The 15,802-nt window shown below is 34.4% G+C and overlaps 1 protein-coding gene across 1 annotated transcript; it reads left to right on the top strand.

Annotated features, from left to right (window-relative positions):
• Positions 1-8,761: 8,761 nt before the first annotated feature.
• Positions 8,762-11,382, top strand: LOC110864361 (protein STAY-GREEN 1, chloroplastic-like). The gene is made up of 4 exons (XM_022113410.2): positions 8,762-9,013; positions 9,121-9,294; positions 10,626-10,793; positions 10,872-11,382. The coding sequence occupies exons 1-4, from the start codon at positions 8,912-8,914 to the stop codon at positions 11,226-11,228; spliced, it is 801 nt and encodes a 266-aa protein (XP_021969102.1). The 5' UTR covers positions 8,762-8,911; the 3' UTR covers positions 11,229-11,382.
• The last annotated feature ends 4,420 nt before the right edge of the window (positions 11,383-15,802 follow it).

Raw genomic sequence — 15,802 nt, 5'->3', positions numbered from 1 at the left:
CGTGGACGTAGTATAGTGTTGGTAAGATACCGAGGTCATCCAAGGACACAAGAAATTTTAGTACCGGGTTATCCTCAACGTCTAATCAAATCAAAAAATTAGAAAAAGATTTTTAAGCTAAGAAAATAAAACTAACTAAATGCTGAAAAATAAAATAAAAATAAAAACAGATAGACAATATGAATCACTTGGATCCGACTCGTGTATTAGTATAACCTTTGATTATTTTCGCACTTTTGCACTTGTTTAAGAGATTATCTTAGTTATTGTAGTAGGCCCCTCTTTTGAAGGCGACGTCACCCTCAACCCAATAGTTTGAGTCAGCAAGGATACAATCCTAAAGGGTCGGATTATTGAAAGATAATTAATTAAGTTATTAATGCAAATTATGGTAGGCCCCTTTTTTGGAGGTGACGTTACCCTCGACTAAGTAATCTGAGTCAGCAGGGATACAGTCCTAAATAGCCGGGTTATAGTATTAATAGTAGTTAACTTATGAGGGGATCAAAGAGTTTGGACCCCCGCCATCCAATACCTTTGGGTATTGAAGGAGGTCCTACTAAATTTGACCCAGGTCCCTTGCAGGACCTCTAAACGCTGAACAAGGGCAAGACCCTTACCAACCGTTCCCTTAACCCCCGACCAGGTAGCCAACATACCTCCATATAGACCGTGGAGATATGAATGGTGAAAATCTTTTATTTTATATAGACAGTAAAGTAATGCCAAGACACCACAGACAAACGATAAGGAAGAATCACCTTCAACATAAGCAACTAGTTATTAAAGTCATTAATACAAAACCAAATAAAAAGTGTAAAAGATTAAAAATAAAAAGTATTATACTAAACACTTGTCTTCACCAAGTGATGTAAGAGACTTAGGCAAACATGGCCTTGATTGTCAAGAACTCTTACGATCAATCTTGGATCCCGAGACGACTCATACACTCTATGATGGACAATGGATGATGGTGGTGGATGATGGTGTTGTGATGATGGTGGATGAAGTGTGAGAGAGGTGGTGTGCCAAGGGATGAGTTGCAATGAAGCCAAGCACTCCTATTTATAGGCTGAACAGAAGCCTGGGCACGGCCCCGTGGCCAGCAATAGAAGCTTCTACAGGTTTGTCTTTTCTGCTGCTTCTTGGGCACGGCCCGTGCTCGCTGAGCATGGGGCGTGTTCAGTCTTCTGCCTTCTCTATTTTGCTTGGGAGGATGCTGTTGAGGGGTCGGTCAATCCACTTTTGTTCCTTTTCTTGTATTTATGCTAGATTTAGCTCTCTTTTTTGCTTCTTTTGTTAATTTGAGCTCATTTAATCCTGAAAATACAAAAAGAAGACAAAAACACACTTTTTCCAACATTAGTACTTAAAAAGGATTAGTTTTATGCCTCATTTGATGTAATTTATATGTTGCATTTTACACACATCACCACCCTTACCCCCCACTCGAACTATGCACACCCGTGCCATGTCTGGTATTTCCAAACCGAAACATATTTTCCACCTTTCAACATCAACCATCGCCCCTATACCCAAAAACCCCAAAGATGCATTGTCCAACCCGGAATGGTTTAATGCTATGCAGACCGAATTTAATGCCTTAATTAAAAACAAGACTTGGGAACTTGTCCCGAGACACCCTGATATGCACGTTATTCGCATCATGTGGCTTTTTCGCCACAAATACAGGTCCGATGGCACTCTCGAAAGGTACAAGGCACGACTTGTGTGTGATGGTAGAAATCAGGAGGTGGGTATTGATTGTGGGGAAACTTTTAGTCCGGTAGTTAAACCTGCTACGGTTCGGACCGTTTTGACATTAGCATTATCTCAGTCTTGGTCCATTCATCAGTTGGATGTAACCAACGCTTTTCTTCATGGAAACCTCAACGAGACTGTCTATATGTATCAACCAATGGGGTTTCAACATCGAGATTTTCCGGATCATGTCTGTCGTCTCAACAAGTCTCTTTATGGGCTCAAGCAAGCCCCGAGGGCGTGGTATCAAAGGTTTACCGACTTTTTAACCTCTATAGTTTTCTTACAGAGTCGATGTGATAACTCTCTTTTCACATATCATCACGGGGGTGACATCGCTTATTTATTAATTTATGTGGATGATATTACACTCACTACTTCAACTGACTCGCTTCGCGTCAAGCTCATGGGCAGCCTCACAGCTGAGTTTGCAATGAAAGATCTTGGACCTCTCAGCTATTTTTTGGGCATTATGGTTACTCGCACAGGCAACAACATGTTTTTATCACAACACTCTAATGCCTTGGATATTGTCAACCGTGCAGGTATGGCTACATGTAATCCAGTCGCCACCCCTGTTGATACTAAACCAAAACTTAGTGCTCAATCTAGCGTCCCTTTTGAAGACCCCACTTCATATCGCAGTCTTGCGGGAGCACTACAGTATCTCACGTTCACTAGGCCCGATATCAGTTATGCCGTTCAACAAGTATGTATTCATATGCATAATCCTAGCATCGAGCACTGGCAAGCCTTGAAACGTATTATTCGTTACGTTCGCGGCACGACAGAATATGGACTTACTCTATCTCCATGTCCTTCTATCTCTCTACGGGCTTATACAGATGCTAATTGGGCGGGGTGTCCGGACACCCGTCGCTCCACCTCCGGATATTGTGTCTACATGGGACAAAATCTATTGTCTTGGTCTTGAAAACGTCAGTCTACCATCTCTCGCTCCAGTGCCGAAGCAGAATACCGAGCGGTTGCCAATGTCGTTGCTGAAGTTTGTTAGCTTCGTAACCTCCTTCTCAAGTTACGTCGACCGCTCTCCACAGCCACTTTAGTATATTGTGACAACATCAGTGCCATCTACCTATCTAGTAATCCGGTTCAGCATCAACGCACGAAGCACATCGAACTTGATATTCATTTTGTGCGCGAACATGTTCAACGTGGTACCATACGGATACTTCACACGCCTACTCGTTTACAGATTACTGACATCTTCACCAAAGGCTTACCTCGAGTATTATTTGATGATCTCCGCTCCAGTCTCAACATTCGTCCACCTCTTGCTTCGACTGCGGGGGTGTAATGGAGTATCCCTTATGTAAATATAGATATGATTTTGTATTTACTTGTTCCCTAAGATTTGTATTTACTTGTTCCCTAAGATTTGTATTTACTTGTTCCCTAAGATAAGGGATTGTATCTTGTATTTATATTGAGGTATCAATGAAAGAGAATTCAATTGAGCCATATCATTCTTCAAGATAAGCAGAACTTCAGCTGTTTTAAAAGAACTAGTAACATCTGTATGCATGTTTTTCTGTCCGTATCATGGAGGACAGGGTCGGGTTAGCCCTTGTGTCCTCATAACCCCCCATAACCCCCTTTACTCTAACATAACCTCCCATGGCACAAATGTATGTATGAACGGGTCAAAAGAACTAAGAATGATGATGTAAAAACTAAAAAGAATGGTCAAGTGTTGACCCGTTAAGAATGGGTCACACGAACTAAGGATGATGATGTAAAAAGAATGGTCAGGTGTTGACCCGTTAAGAATGGGTCACACGAACTAAGGATGATGATGTAATAAGAATGGTCAAGTGTTGACCCGTTATGAACGGGTCAAACGAACTAAGAATGATGATGTAAAAAGAGTGGTAAGTGTTGACCCGTTATGAACGAGTCAAACGAACTAAGAATGATGACATACCAGAATGGTTAGGTAGTTGACCCGGTATGAACGGGTCAAATAAATTAATGTTGGTAAGAGTTTAGAAAAAACTTAGTATGAGAATGAAACAATAGGATGGTTATCATGTTTGATGGAATGTATGAATTCTATGTTGTATGTATTATGACAACTAACTATGTGTTGTGGTTTTAGGTTAATCCTTATCTTAGTTGAATGGAGCGCTTGAAGCGAACACATCACCCGCCCTCATGCGCTTCCAAACTAAAGTGGTGTTAACGGGTCAAAAACATTTTGTTCGTACATGTTAGTTAAAGTTTGGTACTCTTCTCCCTGAACGTATGTCGCCAACAGATCTGCCAACCGATCCGTTAGATGGATTTCTCCCTACACTAGAGCGTCTACCTTTTTTTGTTGAGTCTATGTCAAAACATAAAGTTCCTTTAACATTTAGACATTTAAGTCTGAATATCATGAACACAAAAAAAAAAAAAAAAAGGTTTTTGATATACCTAGCTCGGAAGGTGCCATCCGTATATAAAGAGTGTTATCATATCTATAATTTGTATTGACATCAAATAGGTCACCATACCATAGCAAGCAATCACTCCCTAAACTCGCGTAAGCACTACACGAACAATTGCTTCTACACATCTTCTCACAATCTACAAGGATCATCGTCTTGTTATACCATGAATTCCGAGTGTTTGGTATATTCAAATTCGCATATTTGTTGAACCCCTCCCAAGGTTCACACTGCAAAATGGTAGTGCGTCGACATCCTTGGGACCTACAAAATATTATTGTTTTAATAAAAGGTTTAAATAAAAATAAAAAAGAAATGATTATTTTGTCCCTGAGGAAAATGACAACATACCATGATTTAATTTGAGAAATATGACCTGATTTTATTTTTGGACCAAAATGGCAATAAAAATAAAATCACAGGGACCCGGATGTAAAAGGTTTCAAATTTTGACTAAAGTGATAAAAGACCAAAACTTAGGGACCAAAATTCAGTTTCCTCTTTTTGAAACATTAGGTAAGAATGGACCATATCAAGTTTCACTATATGCAGCCCAATTCAGTAATATCCATAGCCCGCCACCCCAATTGAATTTCTTTCTTTTGTTGCAATATTATCTCTAGAGCTTCACCCCAATTGAATTTCTTTCTTTTGTTGCAATAAATTAGCTGAATTTTTCCATGCTTTGCGACATGAATTCTAGTATTCGTTATAGCAACAAAAAAAAAAAAAATACAAGGCTAAGGGTATTTTTCATTTTGTTTTAGTCGACTTGTTTTTTGTTATGCATGTAATACTAATAATAATAAAAATAAATTAAAAAAAAGGAATAACTGTGTTTAGAACTAGATATATAAATAGAAAATGCTAAACTAATATATTTTCTTAGTGATATGTATACAGTATAAAATGCTAGTATGAGATTGATGACTAATAAACTGGTATGTTGTTGTCAACAAAAAGACAAAAGAAAAAAAAAAGTTTGATGCATACCATAGCGTAAGACTATATGCTGTGGGATAAAGCCCCTAGGAGCTTTATCACGCCACAACGCCATGTATGTACTATATATGCGAGAGACTTTATCGTTAACTTGCACGGTGTGGGATAATGCCGATTTAAACCCCCTTTTATTAAACAATAAAAGAAAGAAAGAAAAGGGAAATCAAAAAGGGAAAAAATCAGATTGGTTGCGAATCAATGGCCCCACATGCATGTATCTTTGGTGCTCTTTAAAGGGATGACAACCCCTATAACCCCCCCCCCCCCCCCCAACACGCACAGGGTGGTTAAGATTGTGATGTGATAAGGAGCACCAGCCCACGCCGTATAGTCTAACTTGTGCGTAACCTACACTATATTACGTATATCGTAAATTCAACTTCTATTTGTTAGTATATATGATACACACACCTGACTTCTAGTTTGATAAAATCAATGTGCGATGTGAATTAATTTACTCCACCAGTTAGATAAAATCTCATTTGATGTCTTTAAATGTTTATTGCAACCAATATCATATATGATGGCATTTTATAACATAATATTAAACTTATAACATCTTAAACTTCTAGTTTCATGTTAGAAACCACTAATGCTCATCGAATATCTTCAAATTGGACTTGATTAACATTAGTGTAACACCAAACATGAATTTCTTCGAAAACAAAGTTCAAAACCTCAAAAACAACATGTTATATGTGCTAATGGCAATGTATTTTCTCAAAGCAACTTAAATATTATGATTAACGACTTCATAGCTAGAAATATTAACAAAACTAGATATTGATATTTTGAACGCATATATTATGATTGTTAGGTTGTAAACTATTAACATAGTACATATATGTATGAACAAATAATAAAATTATCTATATTTTTTTAGTACACGTATGACTTGTGATTAGACTTACTTAAAGTCTGAACTGTATACAAGGATGGAGCGAAGGATTTTTTTAATTGGGCCTAAATTTAAATGATATTAATATTCTTTCATTATAGTGATTTAGGGATACCCCGTATGTATATGTATGTATATGTAGGGATGGGCCTAAGTTTTTTTACACTAGTGTCATTCTTCATATATTTGTCTTGAATCAGGGTCATTCTCCGTATAATACACATAAAGGCGAGAATCGCTACTAACCTAATACTTGTAAAAAAAAATAAAATCGGGGGTCACCTGATCTTGGTACCAAACACCTGAATCCGCCCCTATGTATGTGTGTAGGCAATGATACAAGGATACACTACAAAATAATTTTGGTAAGGAGATGACACGTGGGAAGATGAGGGGAAACTAAAATGGATGGATGAAAGGAACGATAAAAAGATCATGTGATGTCCCTCCGTCTTTTAGGCACACAAGAATAATTAAGTTAAATATCTCAATCTTTGGTCCGAGCTTGATGATTAAACGAACTCTATTATGTATTTATAAAGCGGACCCAACACCCAGAATTGTTCTTTCAAGGGGGGCAATTGGGCGGCTGAATCAAACTTTAAGGGGTCAGTCGAGATTTTTACCTAAATTTTTGTAGTGGGGTGTGGTTGCTCTCTTCCTTTGTGAGTGGGTATGCCGAGCCTATGTTTGAGGTCTAGCCGAACTTTTAAAAGGGAAGCCCAAATAACGTATGAGTAGTATATCAACTAGCTTACTTCACTACTTCATTACTTCGATCAAATTACATGAACCCAATATAAGCTCAACTGTGGTTTTGGGTTTCAAAAGAAACGATTTAAATCTAGAAAGAAATGGGCTAACCGTGGTTATGGGTTTCAAAATAAACGATTTAAATCTAGAAAGAAATGGGCTAAAAGCCTAAGGTAAGCCCGGAGTAAAATGAAGCCCAATACAATGATGGAAAAAGATAGATCCAGTATATTGAAAAGAAGAGTAAACTGACATTTTGGTCCCTGAGGTTTAGTCACTTTTGTCACTTTAGTCCAAAACTCAAACCTTTTAAATCTGGGTCCCTGTGGTTTCACTTTTATTGCCATTTTGGTCCAAAAATGAAATCAGCCGATATTTAGCTAATAAAATCCTGTTATTTTGTCCTTTTCCTTAGGGGCAAAACGATCAATATAATTTTATTATAACACATTATTAATTACATTAATGAAATCGGCTGATATTTGGCCATTTTTCCCTGAGAAAAAGGACAAAATAACATGATTTTATTAGCCAGATATCAACTGATTTGAGTTTTGGACCAAAATGGCAATAAAAGTGAAACCACAGGGACCCAGATTTAAAAAGTTTGAGTTTTGGACTAAAGTGGCAAAAGTGACCAAACCTCAGGGACCAAAATGGCAGTTTATTCTAAAAAGAATTATGTTCTTATACATTTACTGGTATTGAGTTATAATTGTGATAACAATGGGAATGGGAAATTGGATTTTAATAATCTCAAATCTTACTAATTGGTCGATAGCACTTCCAACTTTTAATGTGTATCACACTACTCCCAACTTTCAACTTATTGGCCGATAACACTCCAAACTAACCCAACACTAACACAGTTTGCTGACATCAGCTGCCAAGTCACCAAACTACTATCACATCAACTGCCACGTCATCAAAAAAACCACGACAGTTGCCACGTCATCAAAAAACCAAGTCAGATGTCACGTCAGTGGGCACCTCAGTTGCCACATCATCAAAAAAATCCACGTCAGATGCCACGTGAACACACAAGTGCCATATCAACGAAAAACTAACTGGGTTAAGGTTCAGTTAGTTTGTGAGTGCTATCGAATAATAAGTTGAAAATTGGGAGTGGTGTGTACAAATCAAAAGTTAAGAGTGTTATCGGCTAATTGATGAAAATTTGAGTTATTTAAATCCAATATCCTTGAAAGAAAAGGTAAACCTGTTTGTTGGGTGAATAGATTGTTTGAAAAAAACTTATAGGTTTTGCTAGACATGTTTGTGTGTGTAAAACGATTAAACTATTTTGATTGTACTTGCGTCTTTGAGAGAGAATCAAAAGTAACATTCACTTTGATAAAAGAAAATAGAGAAGAAAAAAAAAGTAAAATTCCATGTGACTTTATCTTTTTTATTATTTTTTTTAAATCCGTAGCTAACACAATCTTTAACAATTAAAAAATGCTTTTAATCGATACATTTTATTTACCACGAGACTTATCTTCAACAACCAAAGAGAAACAGAAACACTAAACACCTTCCTCTAACATCTTGGTATCGTTAGACGAGCGTTTCGCTAAAAGACTAACGATATCTTCGGAGTGTGATAAGGCTTAGGCCTTAGGGACCATTAGGCTCTGAGTTCGATTCCCATAACAATGTTTTTCTCATATTTATTGAATTTTCTTCTGAATTTGGTATATATGTATTATTTATTACCTAACGGAGATGAATATGATCAGGTGATTCCGTTGGTGGCACGATAATACTCCAGTGATCCGTTATTGAGATCCAAATTTACCGTTAAAAAAAAAATAATTAGTAACTAAACTTTAATTAGATTCTAATTTGTGATCTATAAGACCCTAGAACATGGTTAGGCTGGGCCATGAATAACGTCATCTTCACCGAACATTCAGGCAAACTTCCTTTAAACTCCACGCTTCAATTCCCTTCACGCGTCTTCTTAGTTATTATGTCAATATTCACTGCGTGTTCTTGGTGTTGTGTGTGCAAAACAGAGGCCAAAACTTCTCTTTATTAAACACAAATGGCTTCTTTGATCCTCCCTAACCAAAGCCCACCATCTTCATTTCTGCATCAAAACACCATAAGTGAAAGAAAGTTCAAGAAAATTCAAACCATAGTTCCTGTAACTAAAGATCATACATATCTTTTTGCTTTTTTTTTAATCTTTTCTTTATGGGTATTCTTGATATGTGTTTCTTTTGAGATAATAATATTGATGCTTTGATTTAGGTTGCAAGATTATTTGGGGCTTCAATATTTGAAGCTCCAAAGTTGAAGGTTTTGTTTATAGGTGTTGATGACAAGAAGCACCCTGGGAATCTTCCAAGAACATACACACTTACACATAGTGATGTAACTTCTAATTTGACTCTTGCAATCTCTCAAAGCATCAACAATAATCAGGTAATTTGATTGTCTTTTTGTTTTTGTTTTTGTTTCATACCCTTGATGGGTTATTGAACTCCTTTTGTTGATTTTTTCTTTTTTCTAGTTTTTGTTGATTTATTGTTTCATAGGTTACAACTTTTAAATAAGTGATTACATTATAAATATAAAGAGAGTACTATTGTACTTTACTTCATTTATTTCAAATCCTATGATACAAGGATAAATCAATTGCAATATAAACTACTATTCATTTCTTTCACTTTAATACTACTATTATTATATTATATTATATTATTATATAAAAGTTCTCAATTTTCCAAACATATGTTATGTTATTTGTTTAGGATTAATAATGTCACCAAAACTCATATTTCCCTTGTATAATTTACCAACTTTCTCTCCACACACATATTTACTATTCAATTTCTTTTGTTTTGGACCTTTGGTCGGTCGAAACTCTCTTAGATGTTTCTCACACGACTCTCTATTTCACACACATTTGCTCAATACTAGATTTATTTATTATTTATATAAATGACAACTTTTTTTATTTATCTTTGTTATATTATATAAATTTAGTACATTCTTCATGTAAACTTATTTTTTTATATGAAATTAAGTTTGTTCTTTTAATTTCGTATCTATATATTTATTAAATTATGTGATTATATTTGGTTCTTAAAGCAGTTTGACTGGTCCGGCCGATTTGATGATACATATATAAAACATTATTTTGTGGGTTGTGTTCCTATTTTTTGGGTTTTCTCTTTCATTGTTTAAATTTGGTGAGTTGACAACCTGTAGTGTTCGTGCGTGGTTTAACGTTTTTATGTCTATTTTTGTTCAGTTTAAAGGTCCCGTCGCAACGAGCGGGTTCTAAAAACTCGTTAGGTATAAAAGATATGGAACCATAAATTCTTTTATGGAACTTAATGAAGGATAAGTAAATATCACATTTTGTTTTGTTTGTTTTATGATTTAAAAGATGTCTAGTTTTAATGAAGGATAAGTAAAATATCACATTTTGTTTTGTTTGTTTTATGATTTAAAAGATGTCTAATTTTTAAAATCTCCAAATCTTTTAGTATATCCAATCAAATATTTTACATGTTTTGTTTATTTTATGATTTAAAAGATGTCTAATTTTTAAAATCTCCAAATCTTTTAATATATCCAATCAAAGATTTCACATCAAGATTCATGGCAAGATTTCTTATAGCAAATAAAGAGGCATGTAAAATAAGTAAATAGCTAATAATAATTGGTAAATATGTTGGCATTTGGTAAAATAACATTGAATCAATGATATTGTTAGTAAGTTTTGTTTTTGTATTATTTGGTTACAGTTGCAGGGTTGGTATAATAAATTATATAGAGATGAAGTTATAGCAGAATGGAGGAAAGTGAAAGGATACATGTCTCTTCATGTTCATTGTCACATAAGTGGTGGCCATTTTTTTCTAGACTTGTGTGCTCACCTCAGGTTCTACATCTTCACCAAAGAACTCCCTTTGGTAACTATTTAACATGTTTTTTACAAGCATCAATGCATAGAGTACAACTCTTGTAAGTAACACTCTTCCAATCATTAGGTGTTGAAGGCATTTGCTTATGGAGATGGGAATTTGTTAAAGAACTACCCCGAGCTGCAAGAAGCTTTAGTTTGGGTTTACTTTCACTCAAACGTTACAGAATTCAATAGGGTTGAATGTTGGGGTCCGCTTATGAAGGCATTGTCGTCCTCTTCGTCTTCGTCATCGTCGTCTTGGTCATATGGATCTGCCACTGATGAAGGGGAATCAAGCAATTGGGAGGTACCAAAGACATGCCTAAAAGAATGTTCATGTTGTTTCCCACCAATGAGTTCAATCCCTTGGTCTCATGATCTTGTGAAGAAGACTCAACATGATGATGATGATACCAACCAATGGTTGCAACAAAAATCTTGATCAAGATTCTCTGGTGGGGTTTATTTAATATGATGTAAAATGAAATCACAAAAATGTTTCTAAAAAATGTTTAGTTAGGGGTTAATTAATAACTAGTGGGATTATTCGTGCTACACTATGAATTTTGTCGGTATTGATTTGGGTTGTTACGGTATCGGTACTTGTCACACCCTCAAAATCCACATGCGGAGTTTTACCGCGAGGCGTACGACTGAACAGGATCAAGCCACTGATTATGTTGAACAATTGAATAATATAATAAAGTTCATCACCATCAACACGATTAGTGATTAAGTTTTCAAAAGTTCAAAGACAAAGTTTAAATTATCAGCGGAAGCAAAATGTTTAAAAATCTAGACAAATAGTCAAAACCATAATTGTTTAATAAATTCCAAACAATAGTTCTTCGCAATCACGACACTCCCACAGTGCAAGCTCCTAAGCTGTACCTAACGACCTGCAAAGCATGCACAAGTGTGTCAACATAAAGTTGGCAAGTTCACGGTTTTTGGTGTTGTTTCAAAATCAAGTTTGTTTCAAATACTTAGTTTATAAAACATGTCATGGGGAGCTACCCCATCGTTAAGCTACTAAACTGTGTGGTACCGAAACTTGACTGTTGTAGTTGTTTGTGCCCCGTGTCAATGTCTATCATCATTGACCAGTTGCAAAGGCAAAGTTCACGCCCACCCGTCCCGACACGGTGTGAGATTTGTCAAATCTAATAGCGCTATCAACTAATACCCCGTTCGCCAAACTCGGCGACTAATCAGTTAATGTGTGGGAACTTTCAGATAGAGTTCGTTTAGTCCGCTAAAGACATGAAGTATAAATTACAGTATTTAACAGTATTCCAAACCAGGAATACTAGGCTGCCCCAATCCAGAGATAATGTGGTTCCCAACACCGGGAATACATGCTTTCAGTAAATGTGTGAACTCACCTTAGCTTAGTTCGGCATGTCAAAATACTCGAGCTAGAATGGTCATCCACGTCCTATTATGGTTATCAATATCATTAGGGTTTGTGTACGAATTTTTCACGTATATTCTTCATGTATCTAACAACTAGCACGCAGGTAACTATCACTTAGCACATAAATCATGTGAGGTACCTGTTTGAATAAATTTATAAGCGATAACAAAGTATGCTTAAAAGTAGTTGTAATAATAAAATATTATATTATAGAAATAACAAATAAAACAAATTATACTAATAAGAAAAGTTAAAAGGTAAAAAAAAAGTAATGTTAAGATTTTCTTAGTGAACTTAAAAGTAAAAAAAGAAAGAAAATAAAAATAAAATATTTATTTTACTACAAAAGCTTCTTTAGATATATATATATACACACATATATATATAATATAAATAAATAAGTAAATAAATATTCATTTGTATAAGAAGAAAAAATAAATAAATATAACATAAATAATTACTTTTTACCTTGTGTTCCACTACCTCACCAAAAAAATTAATATGCATTTTTTCCACGTGCTAGCCTCTCCGATGGGGACCTATGGGATGTCTTGAGAGTGGTCTTGTATTTCCACGTGAACATTTTACATTTTTTTTTTTTTGAATGGCAAACCTTACATACTCCTAAATTACACCAAATAAATACTAATCTACTCCTTTCTTGGGATTGAACCCAAGACCTCTCACTAAGAGGCAAGAGCCTCTACCAAGTGGGCTACTCCCACATTGGCTGAACATTTTACATTTATTTTTGATAATCAGATACTTTTAATTATAAGTAGTCCATTTTAATTTTCTTCTTAATAAAATTAATAGAATACACTTAAAATAATAAAGTTTGTGTTTTTAAATACATAATTACAAAATTTAATATCAAAATTTCAAAAAGAATATTATATATATAGAGGTTATTGTAAAAAAAAATGTTTTTTTTATGAGAATTGTAAGAAAGAATCTAAACCATTAGATCTTTAATTTAATGGTTGAAATGTTGATGACAATCTTGTAAATAGTGTAACAATTAAAATAATTAATTTTTTAAATTAAGGGTATAAAGATAAAATTAGCATTTTTAAATTCAGAAAGTCACATGCAATCCATATGCAAGTTCCCCCCTTCTTTTTTAAACGTCAATAACTTTTTATACGTAACTTTTTTTTTAAATTACACCATAATAACGAGTGTTTTTTTTATCTTTAATATGAGTACCATATTGTTATACTTATGTAGAGAAAAAAATTATGTTTCGATTGGATGTTTTAGTCCATGGTGTTTTTTCTATGTTCATACAAATGCTGTTTTCATTGTATTGTGATTCAAGGCGTTGTATTTTACAGTAAAACACCATATGGAAATATATAACTAATGTAGAAAACACCATTCAAAACTAACGATGTGCAAAAAAAGACATTGTAACATAATATCTACAACATAACACCATACGCAACTAATCAAACTGTAGAAAAGAAACAACTGGTATAAAAAAACACCCTTCAACTTCAATAGTATACATCAAAACACCATGTACATATAAAAACACCATGGAAGGATTACACATGGTGTCATTAAATGAACTCGTATACTAAACGAAAATCACCCATGCAAAAAACACCATACACTGTAACATCAATGGGGCAAAAACCATATTCATCAGAAAACTAATCAGATTGAAATTCAAAATTCGAATTCCTATAATAACTACATAAATTCGGTTACATTTATTTAATCATAAAATAACTACCAAATTTGGTTACATTAATTTAATCCTTAATTAGAATTATTAGTACAATTACCATTATATCCTTGATCTAATAAAATGGATAGGGAAAGATCTAATGGCTGATATTCTTTCTTACGATTCTCACACTTTTGATCTTTTTTACAGGATCCTATATATATATATATATATATATATATATATATAGGCCGGTTAACATACAAATACACTAATCATACATTATGTACGCTACAACAACAACCGTCCGATCATCTCATTTAAAGCGCGTGTTTAACAATTAAATTAATCAAATTAAAATTAATAAAAGAAACCACCAAGGTTAAAATCGTCCATAGTGAGAACAAAACCCCTGATAATCAGCACACAATAACTCACAATCATATCGTAAAACCCAAAATCAAAACATTGCATTCTCCTTCTCCAAACGTTCCCTGCTACTCTCCATTGCGATTTCAACTAGGATTCATGAATATTGAGAAAAGAAGCAAAGCAAACAACGACAGACCACAAGCGAAGAAGATGAATCCAGGTATCTATTGACATTTGCGATTTTATAGTGGAATATACAGGGGCTTTAAAATCAAATGCGATTTTGTTTGTTTATTAACGTTTTAACTGAAACGTATAGTTTTATAACATTACATATTGATAACAACTTCAATTTTGCTAGGGTTTATTACTGGTATGGTTATTTATTAGGTTTTGCATTTTTTATGCAGTTTTCTTAATGATAACTGATAGATGTGCGATATCATATAGGGTTTTGTGGTGGTTTTTATGACATTTACGATTTCATTTGATAAAAAAATAGTATGTCGAAGGTTTTTTGTTTTAGGTTAGATTAAACTTGCGAATTGATATAAAGGCACATGCGATTTTATATCATAAGTTAGTTGTAGTGTTTATGATTTATAATGATTGACTGGTTTAGGTAATGCTTATGTAACAAATGCGAAATCATATCTCATATATGCGAATTGATAACTAACACATGCGAACTGATACCTAACACATGCGAATTGACGACTTGTTGTACATGATTAACTGATAAATGCGATTTTGTAAGTGTTTTTAACTATAGCATGCGATTTTGTAGAAATAGAATCTGATGATGACTTTGAAGGACCAATATCAACTCTGATAAAAATTAACAAGAATAGAAAGAGATTGGTGGTTGAAGAAAGTTCAGAAGATAATGACTTTGTTAAGCCACCCACAAAAAAGAAAAAAGATGAGAAGAAAGAAGATAAGAGAAAATCAAAGATACAGACAAAAAAACATTCAAAAAGGTGCAACAACCTAAAACAGAACATAGGGAGTTCTTCAAATACAGCAATGAAGCAATACTGCTGAGATGCCAACCTAACTCATATATGGATACTGTTAGAAGATTTTCAAAAAAACAGATTGATGATGTGAGGGATATGGGGTTTGGAGCTATTCTGGATATCAATATCAACCATATTTCAATACGATTGGCATATTGGCTAGCGAGAAACTTTGATGAGAAGTTCGATAAGCTAAATGTAGGAAAACACCAAATAAAAATAACATCGGACACAGTTTACGAGGTATTTGGAATACCAAAGTGTAACAACTCTCATTAAAATTTATAATTAGAATGATAATTAGTCAATAAGGAAACCCTAATTGAGACACCCAAGTAATTCTGCACTAACCCTAAAATTTTCGGAACAATCGGAATTAGGATCAGGGCCCCTAAAACTCAGGGGGGTAAAACCCTAATTGATAATTATCTTTAAATTGCGTTGTCTAAACTGAGAATTTTCGAAATAGTTGATTCATCAAGCCTATACCACTGACTAGGCTACTCTACAAATTAGACCGAACCTTTACGGAC

This window comes from Helianthus annuus, chromosome 6 (genome assembly GCF_002127325.2).
Source record: "Helianthus annuus cultivar XRQ/B chromosome 6, HanXRQr2.0-SUNRISE, whole genome shotgun sequence".
Classification (NCBI taxonomy): domain Eukaryota; kingdom Viridiplantae; phylum Streptophyta; class Magnoliopsida; order Asterales; family Asteraceae; genus Helianthus; species Helianthus annuus.
Note: the sequence above shows the minus strand (reverse complement) of the source record. Positions and strands in the feature narration are given on the sequence as shown.